Here is a 17746-nt window from a genome sequence, read left to right as displayed (position 1 = left end):
GACCACCTATCACACTAGATAGATTACTTTGAAATATATAATATAAGGTTTTAATTCAAAACTTTAATATAAACTAGCTAACCTAGCTAGCTTAATTTACTTTATTATAAACTAGCTGTATCCCGTGCTCCCGTGGAATGCATCCTTAGTTGCTTTCTGATGAACTAGCTAATTGTGGGTGAAATATTTTTTTAGTCTCCAATATTTTTTAGTTTTAACATTAGAAATCTATAATAAATAAAATATTTCTGCTTTACAATATTAATATTGATAAACATTGAATGTTTTTAGAAAATAAAATGTTGTATATATCCAGAAAATACAGCAACAATAATCTAACTTAGCTAAAAAGCTTTGAACATTCGCAGAGGGAAAGATGCGAAATCAATCCAAAAGACAGCCCGATTTCCGGTAGATCTACCCTGTTTTACGCTTTGCGACATAAACGGTCTTTAAGCGAGAGTTCTGAATAAAAATGTCACAGATGCGAAATATATAAAAGGGTAACTGAGGGATGTCGAGATAAATATTTCTTTATATGAGACTGCTCTTTCACTTACTAGTTTATTTTTTAATAAATACTTATTTTTCGATTAAATTTGCTTTGTAAACATTAATGATTACCATGTTTTTAACACCAAGTGCAAAAAGAAATAAAAAGACGTGTGTTTTAGTATATCTGTTCGTAACATTGTACGTCCTAAAATATATGGATAAAGATGAGCTAGAATATATTGGAGATAATTTATTCATGGATTACTTTAAATTTCAAATTTTATAATTATTAGATTTATATAAATAAAAGGCTAAAAAACCAAAAAGATTAAAAAAGATTATCTAGTAACTCAGGCAATCACAATGAAGTATGTCTCTCCTTGAGTTGGAGAATAAAATGTAAATGTAAAATAGACTTTTCTGTATTTAGCCTCGCATTTGAGAAATTGTGCAGAAGTAAAAAAAAAAAGCACATCACGAACATTGAAAATTAAGCATTTTGAGTCCTTTATTATAACTTGACAATCTATCTATGTTACGCAGTGAAAGACATAAACCTAGGTACGTAATTATACCCAAGGAATATTACTCATCCCTTTCATGGCAATCGAAAAAACTGCTCACGACTGTAATCTCAAATGTACTATTATGTTCATATACATTCGACTTGATTTAACGACTACTTGATGTACAATATCGGAATGGGAGACTCTCCACTGATAGTCAATATATATTTGTGTAAATCACCATTCTCATTCTTTTCTTTATTCTATTCATCATAAGGTTTATTATTATCATAATTTTAGATTTTCAATACACATACCAATGATCGCGAATTTGATTCGTCACACGGTAGTTGTTCATATTTGCACTTATGTGACTTAGGTTACTTAATTAAATACTATATGTAATTTATAAAGTACAGGCGAAATCCATTTAAACTTTATTATTAATATTTATTGTCAAAAAATCTCAAAAAAAAAATATTCATTTATGAATATGAATTTAAAATCTTGTTTTATAGTTATTTAATAAATATATGGTATTCGCAACATTTTGGCGGTGATATGAATTGCATTTTCAATCAAGTGGGTCGTCAAGCTATTAGTTTTTTAATTACATTTCCTACTTTTATATTTATAACTATCTGTACTCGCGACTTCGTCCGCGTGGAAGTTAAAAAAAAGAAGCCTTAGTTACTTCTTATTAGATCAACTACCTGCCAAAAAAAGTCCCGTCAAAATCGGTCCAGCCATTTCAGAGATTAGTCCTAACAAACAGACAGACAGGCAGGCAAAAATTGTAAAAATGTTATTTTGGTAAATGTACCGTATTTATATTCATATGGATGTATTAAAAAGTGGTTATTTCAATATTACAAACAGACACTCCAATTTTATTTATATGTATAGATTTACTACTTTATTATATATTTATTTCTTAAAAATTCATTTGTGAATGAAAACATCTAGAAAAATTATATCAACAGGATACTTTGCCAAGCGCAATTATCTACAGTAAAATGACATCTCCCCATAAATCATAGAATCAGTACATTCATTGCTTGCTTGTTGTGAAAATATTTATTCTCTTTCGGTCCGCTGACTCTGAATGAATAGGCCCAGGATGTTATAAGATGTATGAATGAGGAATAACCGAGAGAAATCTTTTACGCTTTGTCTCTTAAAAAGTGGGGTCCCTCGTGGATATTAATTCTAAAAGATCGTACTGAAGTATGAATACCGTAATTCGCGAACCTTCATTTTGCAAAGAATAAGTAGAAATGAATATTCCGATTTGAAATCAGGCTTCAATTCGAAATGTGTTTTTCCACACTTAAGATGCAAATATTCTCCATTCATTCAGTTATGAAAGGAATGTTTTTATTTCCTTGATCGTTGTATTTTCAATAGTCCCTTCACTTATTACTTAGTATGCGTTTTTTTACAAGAAAATTAAATCCTAATCGGGCATAGACTGTACATAATTTGATTAGCGTATTAATGTGTACTTACTAACATTTACATTAGATATAGTTTTTACTCGCGACTTTGTTTATTGAGTGGAATAATAAGAACCCGGTAAAATTAATACGGTAACCGGTAAACAACTTAAGACTAGAATAATTACATTTTTTGTAAACATGTACTAAATATAGATAATATTCATATTAATACAAATAACACAACTGATGCAACACAGAATATAAATATTTGTATTATGGAAAAATCAACGAGAATTTAACTAGCAATCATCGCTAACAAGGCGGTGGGTTAAACCTCTAGACCACTGAGGCCGTCAACGAATCTTTAATATTATATACATACCAAATATTATGACGATAGTAATAATTTGAGCCATCAGAGCGCAAATAATGTAGTAATTAACAAAGTCAGTTTTTCATTTGTGAATTAGTAAGAACATCTAAAACTTAACTCCTTTAAGTTTAGTCAATATAATAATAACAACATTGGAACTATATGAAATAACAATATTATACTTTTTTTAGCTGGCTCCGGCACAGAGGCACCATTCGACACTACAACTATGGATATATCATCTCGTCGATTTAAAGCGGAATTTCTTCAAGAATGGCAGGGATCAGCTGACGCGCCGTACTTCGATTCAACAACACCGAAAAACATAACGGGCTTAGTGGGACATCCAGTTAGATTATTGTGTAGAGTCAAGAACCTTCAGAACAGAACGGTAAGGATCATATATTTATAGCTATTCTGCATTACTAGAAATAATAACGACTATATTGCCACACTGCTAACGGAAGATACAGTCTATGTTATTTGCTAATAATAAGCTTGCTACAGAAGAAAAATATCATTTACCAAAAAATTTTATTCTTTAAGTTCTTCCGTTAACAAATAATCTAATCTTTATACTTTATATATATATATATGATTGTTTGTATTATTAATTTTGTCTGAAGATGTCTTAAAATATTGATTATAGATAAAAATGTTGACACCATCGTAGTTATAATATATTAGTAGGTTAATTTACAATATGCTGATTAATACGTTACTTTTCAATGTATTAGACACTATCTGTACTCGCGGTTTCACCCGCTTATCTCATTTTGATGTATCTATAAGCTATATTATTGTAAAGTTTCATCAAAATCCATTCAATAGTTTTTGCGTAAAATCGTAACAAACATCCGTCCATACTCAACAACAAACCTTCGCAATTATAATATTAATAAGATATTCATTGAAATTTTGCTCAGAAATAAATTACCAATTAGAAATAGGTTTCTTATCAGTGATTCTTAACTGATACCGCCCCCAGACTTAAAAAATATATACAAAAAGTAAAGAATAGAAATGGCATATTATTCTATAAAATGAACGAGTATAAATGTATACTTTTATAATATGAATAACGAGAAATATAAATATTTAACTAGTAATATTTCATTCTTAACATTTCATTTAAATAAAACTATTACATATTTAAAACCAAAACGTATTTTCAAAAGGAAAACGGTCACATTTCACGTTTTACATTTAAATAGACATTTCAGAGAGATTTTCGTTTAATGTCCTATATCGTGGAGCTCAGAAAACAGTTCTAAGGCTACAATCCTTGGAATAAAAGTCTATGGGCTTGACGTAAATCTTGCAGCCTTTATAACGGGTTAGGGGCGGTATTGTAAATTTTATTTGCTTAGTGTTATATAGTGTCCTGATTCTATATATACTTACATTAAATATAGTTCGAAGATTTTAGGTAGGAGAGTAAGTTTTAATTATCATTTTTCTGTTGTGACTAATAGCCAGAATAGTATATTAATTCATTATGCGTTAACTCTATCTAAAACATTTAAGAATCGTTCTTAGTCTGTCTTTATGAGATCAATTTAAGAACAAAATTAGGTAATACATATAAAGTTATCTTAATTAAATATAATTTTTCTCTAGATAATCTGTACAAATGTTGTTGTAATTGTACGGTCCTATATCTGTGTGGTTATGAAGTTTACCATCTTTAACTATTCCCATTTATGTCATAGATATGGTAAGTAACATAAGGTAATAAAGCACTACCTATTAGTAAACATATAGACGTATATTCTATAGCTGCACTAAAATATTTATAGGTCCTTAGAATATGACGTGATGCCTATGATGATATGCCATGAAAGTACTTTATACCAGAGTTTTATACTAGGTAAATCAAAATCTACAAAAATCCCAGGATCCTAAAAATGATCTTCCTAAAATTTACTCCTCAAACAATCCCGTATTGTCTAATAAATAGTACCCATGTTTATTCAAGATGAACATAAAATACGATGTTATGGGCACCGGAGAGTCTATATTTATGATTAGCTTCCCTGATAGCGATCGTTACACCACCAAAGTGGCCACTTAAGGGTTTCTATTGATAACACAAGCCCGCTAAAATAGGGCGCGATTCGTTATTGAGAATCCGAATTGGGGTGGGTGCTACGTCTATTTACTTAACGGTAAGTATACTCACTTGATTTTATTCAATGGTACAATTTTCATTATACATCGGTTTCATCAAAAACAAAATAATGATAGGTTGATTGATCTATCAATATACTGTAAACACGTCGGTAAAAGTATTGTTCCGCCTCAACTTCACCCGGATGCTCAAGACTTTGTGATTTTTTTATATACTTATGTTAACATAAAATAGCCAATCCAATAACATCTAGCCAATCTCTAACTCATTGTTGTATGCGACAATACCAAATACATATAGATATATATAGATATTTTGCTTAGAACCAGTTCCGTCTACACTACGCCACCAAGAAACAGGATATTCTCAACTATATCCGGTTCAAGAATAAATATATATATTGCGATGTGGCCAACTCAAAAATCGAACTTCAAGGCGTTCGTTTTCCAAGTCTCCACCAACATACTGTTCATTTACATACTTCTAAACTATGGTAGATAGATTAGTCTGCTATAAATGGCTTTTGTTACTCGAGAATATTATAAGAAATATTATTCTTAAGTAATTTTAATTATTCAAACAGTGCAAGAAATTTTTCAAGTCATGTGCTGTGAAGTTGAATTTCCTCGAAATAAAATTTCCTCCCTCTCTTTATAATATTAGTAAAGATATTATTTTTTATATGGTTTACATAAAAACATGACCTAATCAGTCATTTGACGCCTTAGTATTAGATTTTCAATTATTTTATGGTAAATACGTTATTACCATAAATAAATTAAAGTTAGGCATTATTTTTCTTAGAATGTTGGCACCATAAACAAATCTATCAAATAAGTTTTTGCAACTTTAATATACACCAAAATATTAACTACTTAAAAAAAAATTGATAATAAAAGACTAGTTATTACTTTTCAATTAAAGTGGTTATTGAAAACAATGAAACTTCAGTAATAACATCTTTTAGTTTTAGGCATAATTTAGGTCCGTAATTATAAGTTTTGGGCACTTAATGAAAATACTGACAACGGTATAGTAAATTTAACTTTGAACCAGTAAATTATTATTATGCTAGGTCGAGAACTGTCTAACTTGCTCCCAATCGATTTTAATGTAAATACTGCTTCATTTTTTACCATATATATCTAAAATTGGGCATGGACGAGCTTATATCATCTCCAATCACGTAATCAGAACATAATAAAATAAAGTTTTTTATGCACAAGATAATAATTTTATAATGATAAACAGTAATTACCATTATATATTTATTGTTCATATTAAAATGTAATAAATTGCTTCCTTTTATATGTTTTGTAAATTGAAAAGTGAACTGTACGTATTCGTACTTTCGTTACTCACAGTAACTTTATTACAATTAATTAAATATTTCTTGTGATCTAAGACTATAAATAGTTTTTCTGTATTCAATAAAGTAAATTAATTCTAACTTTATGCTTTTAATCATATGTGCTAAATATTTGTTAGTTTAAAGATTTATATTAAGTCAAACAAAATCTCTAAAGAAATAAATACTATAAGAGGACTGTTATATTAAAATAATATATCAATTAATCTTACATTTTCTTTAATATTTAACACTTGCTATAAATATTTTTAGATTTTATATAATCTTTTTTTGTCACTTATTAATATAATCGGAATGTTACAGAGACTAAAATAATTTGTTTTAAACACTAAAATAATTTGTATTTTAAAAGTGTTTATAAAAATAATTCAATTTAAATAGGGAAAATATCTGAATATATATTTTCATGATTAAAAAGTAATGGTTAAAAATTACATAAATATCATAAATGGTATTAAAAATTACTTATTATTATAAGTATTAACAGTTAGCTTTAGTTAGACTTAAGAATATTTCAGGAATATTTCAATGTAAATTTCTATTAAAAGAATATAACGTGTAATAAGCAGAATACAAACTTGAAATTAGCGTAATGAAGAAAAAGTCTATAGCTTTTTCTTATTCCCTATAAAAATCTCAGCGAAAGAGAACGAATTAAAGATACATAATTTGATTGTCTATTAACAAGAGACTGTTCCGTTCTTTCCTATTTGCAATAAGAGGAAACGACAAGGATAAAACCATAAAGCAGAATTTCCATAGTTAATGAACAACTTTTTAATAAAACAGTCAGTCGGAGAAATTCCATCGGGAGTTTTCAGAATAAAATGCAAAATAAAGACCTCTCAGATAGAGCACTGACGAGTCTGTCTGTAAAATGTTTTAAACCGCTAAGAACTGGGATATACAACTTAATGCTAAATTCTCTAGATTTACATTAAAAACCTGGGTAGGATTAGTATCAGACCCCTTTTACCTAACTACTGCAAACGGTTTATTAAAGAAAATACTGGAACGATTCGAATACAATTAATATAGAAGAAGAAACTGATGGTTTATGATAGACTGTTTTGTCTCAAATAATACCTTTTGATATTATTATAACCAGATTTTTTACACTGTTTGAGACAAATTAAAGATAATTATTTTTATTATTTCTTTATTTTACCATATATGATTGCTTTATGCTTCATATCTGATGGCAAGGAATTAGGCTGGCTCCTGCCAGCACCAGCCTACGTATTAACAATGGACCTCCCATTGTGTTATACAAGCAAACCAGGAGATAATTTTTTAAATCCTGATATCCGTGATTTTTTTTAATCTAGATTTTTTTAAATTTTAAGTACATGATAGTGATTACATTAAAAAATTAGTCCATACAGTTGTTTATCATCCTTGTACCTAACTGTAGTTGATGTATTGGTTGATAAATTGTAAAGATCTTCCAGAATCGTAAGCGGAAACGGTAATGGGCAACCGATACTGTTAAACATAAAAGGGTAATCTATCATGCAGATAACGATATGAAATATATGGAAACATTGAAAACTCGATACTACAATCGATGCATACCAAATGTGAATAATCAAAATGGTTGACAATGTGAATGTGTATGAAATATCAAATAGCAGATAACAAAGCCAATATTTTATAATAATATTTTCAATAATTGCTATACATTTTTTGTTTAATAGTAGATTTAGGGATATTTCAATTATTAACCAAGACGTATGTAGTAAATAGATACCTAATTAATGAAAATAGCCCACAACTAAATTTATGTTCATATTGAAATGAAAATGTTTCAATAACCTAGATATTTCCAGTGTGTCATTTAGTACAAAATTGAGCAGAAGTTGTTAGACACTATAGAAGTGATAGAATTTAAATGTTATTTTTTGTAAATACGTACATAAAAAACATATATAACTTACACAAACTCATGAATACATTTTTTTATATACGGAATTATAGTACGGGCATCAAATTTACTGCTATGGTAAAGAAGATGATGTTTTATAAAGTTAGTCGACCGAGGTCATCAAATGATAAATATCATATATCATACCTATTAGGTATTTAAAATATATATCATATTTGAAATACCTAATAAATATTATATGCAAAATACGAGAGCTTCCCGAGAAATATAATATGATAATTGTTCCAAAGGCAAGACAGCTATTTCGCGAAAAAATATGGGTACGCATAAACAGGAACGCGGTGAGGTTTGGGGTGGGCTAAATTAAAGATGCTCTAGATGCTTGCATAAATACAAAGCTATTCAAATTCACATTTTATTGTAGTTATATCTTTGTATTGTTTTGTAAGCCAGCTGCTTAGTGGTAGAAATTTGTGGGAGAGATTCAGGTATCTAGTACACGTAGATAACTTTATACAAACTCTACATCGATTAGCTTATACATCTTGTAGGAAATATAATACAATATGTGTTTATACTAACTAAGCAAAATATTACCAAACAATGTAAACTTTTGCTCATGCTTGAATGTAAGATTTGGCAGCGAATTTACAGGTTAAGTGTAACACTTAAGCCTCAGGACTCCTTACACATAAGGAGCACCACCGGCGTAAAAAAAACTTTTGCTGGTGTTTGTGGCTGCTCATGACTCACTCATGTCACACAGGTGACAGGTGCAAAATTCTATTAGATATCTATAGAACCTTTACTTTATTTACCATTCCAGTTACGTATAGGCTGTGACAGGACTTAAAATTCTATAAATTATAAGCCGATTAGATTTATTTAGGAATCTAAAAACTGTTATTGTAAAATGTTTTATTTATAAGTATTATATTATAAATGTGCTAAGTTCCGCCTAAGTTACTCCTTATTACATCAGCTACCTGCCAATTACAGTCCCGTCAAAATCGGTCTAGCCATTTCAAAGATTAGCCGGAACAAACAGACAGAATACAGACAAAAATAGTAAAAAAAATAATTTGATGTATGTACAGTATTCATACTCATATGCATGTAGTAAAAAACGGTTATTTCAATATTACAAAAAGACACTTTAATTTTATTTATATGTATAGATTATTGGGTCAATATAATTAAGTTACAAAACAAATTTGTGTTAAATACTCCATTTGTTAAAGAATTTTATATGGTGGGTTCTCTAATCCCCATTTCCCTAACACACATGTGGCAACAGCTTCGCCGACGAGAGCGCAGCTCTTAAATTATGAACGAATGAGACAAATAGGTACTGCTTTACTTTTTCATTTTCTTCACTAACTGTATCCCACAGCGGTGCCCCCGTAATTTGTGGTAAAATGTATCCTACTTATTAATCTGAGATATGATTTATATATGTTATGAATTGTATTGGAATTGACTAGTAGTTTTTGCAAGAAAATGTAACAAACATTAGTATGACTAATTTCTGTTTATAATATTAACTAACCGGTTCCTACAATTTCGTCTGTTTTTTTTACTTTAAACTTAAATTAGCACAGACATATAAGGTAAAAAGGTGACCTTACAGATAAATAGAAACACTTTTTATAAATATTAGTATGATTATTCGTTTAATAATAATGAAACTTAAAGTATATTAATACGCTTATATTTGAAATAAAATCTCACAATTTATTAAAGTGTTCATGTTCATTAATATATATTGCTTCTATAAATCATCTGTTTTCCCAGGTATCATGGGTGAGACATCGTGACATCCACTTACTGACCGTCGGTCGGTATACGTACACTTCTGATCAGCGTTTCGAGGCGCAGCACAAGCCTCGCTCGGAGGAATGGGCGCTGAGGATACGCAGTCCACAGCGGCGTGACTCCGGGCAATACGAGTGCCAGATCTCCACCACTCCGCCCATTGGCCACGCTGTATATCTCAATATCGTAGGTGAGTTTACGAAATTTATTTTATTAATGTAGTTGTGGCATTATTCCCGAGAGTATTAGGGTCGATATTAGATTGGTTCATTTACCTTTTATCAAAGAATGAAGATAGTCTAATATTCCTAGCTTATAACCGTTATTGAACCTTATTTCTATAAATAAAGCGTTTGCTATCGGGAAGGATGAGCAATATTAATATTTTATATTGTTTACTTCATTCATACCAGAATAAAGAACAATATTTCTAGCTTCTACCATTTCTGAAAAAATGTATAGGCTATTGGTACAAAATGATAAGTATATAGATTGGACGATAGTTGAAGATGCAATGAAGGCTGTACGTCGAATGTTATCCATATCCCATTAAAAATGATCCGTGACGGCGGTAGGCTCGCCCCCTGCCATCTTGGATACTGATGAACATACTGAAATGTGGGTATGATAACTGATGCGTTCAAGACGACTTCAACAGTTGACGATACTACTGTATAGTGGTTATACGACAGATAACATGTAACTAAGCAAATAGCAAATAGGAATAGAATAATCATTAGTAACAAGAAATATTATAATAAGTAAAAAATGTATTAAAAACATAAAAATAAAAATCTCATATCTTATTTACTTACTCAGTTTTCGTTGCCATACTTCTCCGAAACGGCTTGATCGATTCTCATGAAATTTTGTGAGCGTATTGAGTAGGAATGAGAATCGGTCAACATTTATTTTTCATCCCTCTAAATATTAGGGGTAGTCCACCCCTAAATTATTTATTTTTATTTTAAGGCACAACAACGTTTGCCGGGACAGCTAGTAATCCTATATAAAACCTAGTGTAATTTCTAGTTTCAAAGTACTCCTATATTCTATAGTAAATAAGTAGTGTATGTAACAGCCTGGAATTTAAATAGCCTAGTTATTATTATTAAAAAAATAATCCTCTGACTAACCAATCTCGGATCATAGATATAACGGTATATATATAAATTAATTACGTATATATTTTTTTCTAATATAGAGTACACGTAGGTACATAACTAATTCCATTTTTATCTTTAACGGTAAATACCATAAGGAAGCTGATAGATAAATATGGCTTATGTGGATGAAATATAATTGATTTACAGTTCGGGAAAAGCTATGGCGTCCGTTTTATCTTCCTAAAACAACGTCATTGATTTTTTCATCTCACTATTTGTTTGCTTTTCATATGTGTAGAAAAGATTGATGACTGTACAGGAACGAAGGAAATTTGTCAGGATGGAGATAAATGGCAGTCCATTCAATAGGACTGTCCACTAAGTACACTATGCCGTCGATATCAAGATAGTTCTGGATATATCGCAACCTTAATACATTACTTTATTAACTCAAATTTTACAAATACTAGAAGATACATTAAATACTTTAATTTTCAAGTGTAGTTTCAATTTTTATTTTATATTTCAATTATTACAGTATTGCTTTAAGCGTATGATGTAATAATAAGAATATTTATTTTTACAAACAATTACCAATGTTCTAGCATTTATATCAGATTGAATTATATATTACAAATGATATAATATTGGAAAACCACATGAGCGAATAAAACAGTACTAATATGACTAAGAAAAGCAGTCAAGTGTAATAGAGTCATCGAAATTACTGTTGCAAGAATTTTGAGATTAAATCTACTATTTGTGTAAATTATAAATAATCCAGACATTGTGCTATACCTACCATTAAAAGATATACTTAAATTATTTTTAAATATAATTAAAGAAAATCACTCAAGAATGTACAAACAAATGTAATGATGATTTAGTGTAGAAGTGGAATAAAAACCTAAGTAAAACGATATGTAAATCTACTATACCTTCAACGTCCTTAAATAATGTTAATGTCTTCTCTAAATGTAAATCTAACATTATCTTCAAGATAATTATGAAAAAATAATTAATAAAAAAATTAAAGTAAAATACTTAATTTATATGTGCATTCCTTAATTGACAGAAATATCTACTAAACAATTTATTACTACGGTTATATTAATTATATTTCTATTTTTAGAGCCAGAGACGGTGATATCCAGTGGTTCGGAACTATTCATACAAGCTGGATCAACTATAAATCTGACGTGCACAGTTCGACATACGCCAGAACCACCTACATCTATTACTTGGACTCATGGAGATCAGGTATTAGTGATAAAGACTTCCTTTACCTTATACGCCCTCAGTAGTATAGCGGTTTAGCCCTTGGTTCCTTACTACTAGTATGTAATATTATGTTATCTGTACTACTAGTCATACGACACAAACAATTGTAGTTTGTATTGGTCTGGGTATTTTCTATATATATATGTATAATAAATATTTCTTACAATTGTTTAGTACCCCAAGTACAAGCTCTGCTTAGTTTGCGACTAGATGACCCTATAAGAATAATCTTATGTTATTATAATAACATTAAAAAAAATCATTTAAATTATGTTGTTATGTACGTATTTACATAGGTAAAATATAATAACGTAATAACTTAATAATACGTACACAATCATACAAATATTAAAATACATTTTATTCCGTATGTGATTTAATTAATAATATAATATACTTAAGTAAAAACTGCAGGTGTACGACTTTTATAGCCGTAATTGTATGTATAATATTTATCATTTTGTGCTGTTTGGTAATTTAATTTATTTTCACATATTTATTATGTATACATGTAACTCTATTTTAAAGAGTGGCAGCATTTTTCTCAATTTTCCATATTTCTCAATTCAATACTACTAGTACTTACATTCACAACAAAAATGCTTTTGATTCTGATATTATTCTATTGGGTTCATTTATATAAAAGCATGGGATATAAAAAAATACAACATCATTACTACGTTAATATAACAATTATAGACTACATATGTAGACATATGTTAAATAAATTATGCAATTACACAAAAGTAAATGAACGAAATATTATTATTTATTAATACTCATATGAATTATGAAAATTATAATTTCTGAAAGCCAAACATAACTTACAGAAATCACCTAATCGTGAATGGTTACAAATCCGGAAATACCCGGATTAAGGTGGATTAAATCCTTAAAGGTGTACGAGAGCGGCAATTCGTTGGATTCAATCGATTAAGCGGTCTGAGTGTGATTTACGTAACAAATGACTTGGACAGACAATTTCATTTTAATTATCCAAGACCAGTTAGATTTGCAACGCCCGATTGTAAGCACGGGGTTTTTCTTATCTGATCCGTTACGTATTATATATTACGTCTGTACTGGATGGTAGGAATAGTGATAGAAAATAAGACGTGTATAAGAGATCGAAAAGTCTATATGAATAAATAAGTTTGAGTTTTGAGGTTATCCAGATGTTTAGATACTTTGTACGATATTTTTAAAAGTGACAAATCTTTTTTGTATCGTATACTGTATCTTTGAATTTGTTCTCTACGAAATTAGATGTTATTGCATTGTCTCATATATGATTATAGGTTTGTATAGATATCATCTGCGTAACTACGTACTCATAGGTATTTGTTACAGCCGCCGAGCAGTCCGTTTTGTGAGCATTGATATGGTCAAGTGTAATACAGGATTTGAAAGTACATATATCGCCATGGTTGTCTGGAGTTGCCATGTACCACGTATCATATGACGCGATATTATATCCGTGATATTTACGTATATATGCGAGCAAAGGTTATCCATTAAAATCTGAAATACCGTGCTTTTATAAAAAAAATAACAGATTTTAAAAACCTAGAATTCTTATAAGGGTGTGAAAGAGACGAGCATCTACAGAGAGAAACGGAGAGAGATATTCACATAGGTTTCATAGTATTTCTCTGAATTCTGTAGTCGACTATGTTCTGTAAAATGCATATGCGAACAGCTGACTGCGTTTTACAGTATAATAAGCGTTCAGCTAACCGAGTTGTCAAAGTAACGAAATTATATAAGTTTCCTGCAAATATGAATTTTAAATTATGTAACTGTTATTTTATGTAGATATTGCTTTAGAACCTAACTTTCTTAGCAGATAAATATGAATCCATGTAAATTCTAGTAGTGGTTTATGTATCGTGCTATGGAATATTTACCGTTTACGACTTGTTTAAACACTATGTTTTGGCTCTATTACAATCATCTTAGAATATATATATATATATAAATATTTATTACAAACAACAAGTTATTACAGTAATTTTGTTTTATCGTAATACAGTATATGTTATTATAAAAAAGACTAAGAAATCTATATAAATAGTGCCTAATATTTGTAACGATGTCGAAGTATTGGGAACAAAATAATATAACCGTGATAAATATCCTGTTACCAATATAACGTAACAAATATAATATTGATTTCGAAGTGAAAAATATCTCCGATAATTTGTCTTGGTCCTTATATTTATGCTTTTGTATGTTTTGCACTATTATTATATTATAATGTTTACATTTCCTTTCATTTATTTTACTTTTGTCTAACGTCTATAATAATCGCTTTACCCTTTGTTTTCAATATTTTACGTCAGTGTAGGCTAAATCTATTAATCTCTGTCCCAGTGTTTTCTTCTTCATTGTATTGCCAGTACAAAAACAATGATTTACATAAAACTCTTAATAACAAACCTACACAAGTAAAATTCTTGTTTCGCACCACCAGGTAATAAACTTCGATTCGGCACGCGGCGGGATATCGCTTGTGACAGAAAAAGGTCTCAGAAGTACAAGCAGACTACTTGTGCAGCGGGCAACGGGTTTAGATGCGGGAGTGTACACTTGTGGCCCTAATAACGCGCCGTCCGCATCCACTAGAGTGCATGTTTTATCGGGTAAGGCTATAACTGTGTTACGGTTCAAACCAAAAAGGTATTACAGAACCCTTATGATACATTCATCCGTCCATCCAACCGTCCGTGAATTGCACAGTGTCGGACGAACAACCGGATAGTCGGTTGTTCGTCCGACACTGTGCAATTCAGAAAATGCGGTCAGTTCGAAATTTAAAATACTTGTCGTTACTCGCACGAATAGTAATGGAAATGAAATATTTGTTTTTTTTATTTTTAATGCAAAAGAACCAGAAGCGAAAGCTCAAAATGATATATGACTTTATTCTGGTGCTCATATGTGACTATCCTTTACAAGGAAAAGTCATGACGATTGATTAAAATATTATGATAAGTGCAATGAATGAAGAAACGGAAATTCGCGTTTTATATACTTATTACTTACGATACAGTTTAATAAGTTTTTCTTGTTTTTAGGTGAACATCCAGCAGCTATGCAGCAAGGATGTGCAACATCCTCATTAGACAAAGCCTCAATATTTTTTTCAATTGTGTTTGTTTACATTTTCAGTAAATCTACATACAATGACTTAGAATTCGGTACCTGAACACACAGACATTATAGTTTTATTGAAAATAAAATAATTAGCAACGATGTCAATATAAAATGTAAATATTCTTTAGATAAAAATGTAATAATTTAAAGGATTACGAATTCATTAATTATATTATTAACAGTCCTGTAAATATTAGATATAATATAAATAATTAAGAACAAATTTCATTTGTTTAAGTAAACTAAAATATAACATTTTAATATAATTAGCTACATCGATTTTATTTTAGTTGTTTTTGTTGTAACTATCAGTATTATGTCAGATAAAATTAAAATGTATCTTATTTATTCTGCCTTTGGAACTTTTTTAATAAATTACTATTACGTTTTGGCGATTACGAAATAATTCTCCCTTTTTTTTTCCTTTATGCTCTGTATTGTAATTGCTACTATTTTACTCATTAATTATATTATATATATATATATAGTTTGTTACAGATAAACCAACGGGAAATAATATCTGAATTAACAGATTATATCGTAAATATATTTAATATATAAGAGACTGTATATCTTAATGATATAACATAAATGATTTTACAATTTTAAGAATTGTGTTCCATAGATAGTTTTATAGTGTCAGAAATAGTGTTGATAGAAAATACCAAAATTAATAAGGAAATACTGAATAATCCCAATTAAAACTATAAAATTAAATATCCACACTACTACAACCCCAGATGAGTTAGTCAGAAGCATTGTCAACTGCCGCCATTATTGTAATTTAACTTTGGTACATAATCGACATTTCTATGAAAATATACATTTAACTTAATTCTATATTAAATGATAATTGTAAATGGTAATATTAAAAACGTCACTACAATAAAGTATGTAATATTTATTTTCCACTTTGGTTAGAAGTAGTATCTTTTTTAATTTAGAAATTGAAAACCTGCAAGAAAGAGCCGAAATAAAATCTGATACCGCACCCAATCTAATTTCATACATATCACACAATTTTATACCTGTAATAATAGTAACAATATTCTTAGTAGCATTACTGTAAATATTCAGATTATTTATACATTTATTTATTATAAAACATAACAGAAGTATATACTATACATTATTTATTATAATAAACTTAATAACTTTTGAATCATCTCAAGTAGAATGAGCAAGTAACTTGTGTGTTCCTCTTTTAAATAAATATTATTCAGCATTACATATTTAAGAATTTATGTAAACATGAACTGCCAAATAGTTAGATTGACAAAAATAAATTAATGTAATAGTTACTCGAGTAACAAAACAAGCAGCACCCGTTCACGAGCATAACGAGTAAATATAAATAATAAAAAAAGGTTAGTCGACATCACAGAAGACCGAAGTTACCTCGGACAAAGAATTAGTCTAGTAATTCAAAGGGGGAACGCTGCCAGTATCTTCGGAACCTTGCCTAATAGGCCTCCTTTTAATAATATATTTTAGTTAATATATTATATTTTAATTTTAGGTTCGTTGTTGTATAATTAAGTTATATGTATATATATCATCTGATTAGTAAACAAATACGTCACGTCACACTATAATAATATATTAATCATGTTGGTACCATACAAATTTTATTTACAATTGAAATAATAAATAATAGATGATGTCATGTTGTGTATTACTATGTAGATAGCATGTATAACACAGAGTGATATAGAATACGAGGATCGCGCTAGAAACGGGGTGACATAAATATTCAGGGTTTCATTAATGAAAATTATACGGCTGTTGAATGAATGAATAATTTCATCTCTTGTTTTTACTTTCATATCTGACGGCCCTATATTTACTTTTTCAATTTTAAATGCTATATTGAAAATTCGTGTTTATTTATGTTCAAATATGCTACAAATCATTTGTAATGAGATTTTATTACCAAATCGTACACTCATACAAGTACTATTGATATTATTTACGTAGATAATTTCTTTTTTTAAACGTAATAGTATAATCCAAAATTTCTTAAGTATTAAAAGTCCTAGAAATAATTATAAATTTGTAACATCAGTATATGTTACGAAAAATAATTATTATTTTTCTTTGTTAGTTATTTCGTTTGTTTGAATTCTATATTGAACAGTATTTAAGACGTATATTAAAGGATACAAAAGCTAATTAAAGGTAATTAAAGCA

At 29.2% G+C, this 17746-nt stretch overlaps 1 protein-coding gene across 1 annotated transcript in view; it reads left to right on the top strand.

Moving 5' to 3' along the window:
• LOC131849398 (zwei Ig domain protein zig-8-like) overlaps window positions 1–15734 on the top strand; it is a 39860-nt gene extending 24126 nt beyond the window's left edge. Inside the window, exons 3-7 of the mRNA XM_059199467.1 lie at window positions 3005–3204; window positions 9993–10203; window positions 12252–12379; window positions 14874–15042; window positions 15478–15734. Coding sequence (XP_059055450.1) covers window positions 3005–3204; window positions 9993–10203; window positions 12252–12379; window positions 14874–15042; window positions 15478–15608 — 839 coding nt within the window. The 3' untranslated portion in view covers window positions 15609–15734. The remainder of the gene's footprint in view (window positions 1–3004; window positions 3205–9992; window positions 10204–12251; window positions 12380–14873; window positions 15043–15477) is intronic.
• Window positions 15735–17746: the final 2012 nt, after the last annotated feature.

Source organism: Achroia grisella, unplaced genomic scaffold (genome assembly GCF_030625045.1).
Source record: "Achroia grisella isolate CSIRO2021 unplaced genomic scaffold, CSIRO_AGI_Agris_v1 utg642, whole genome shotgun sequence".
In the NCBI taxonomy this organism is placed as follows: Eukaryota; Metazoa; Arthropoda; class Insecta; order Lepidoptera; family Pyralidae; genus Achroia; species Achroia grisella.
This window is presented reverse-complemented; position numbering and strand designations above follow the sequence as displayed.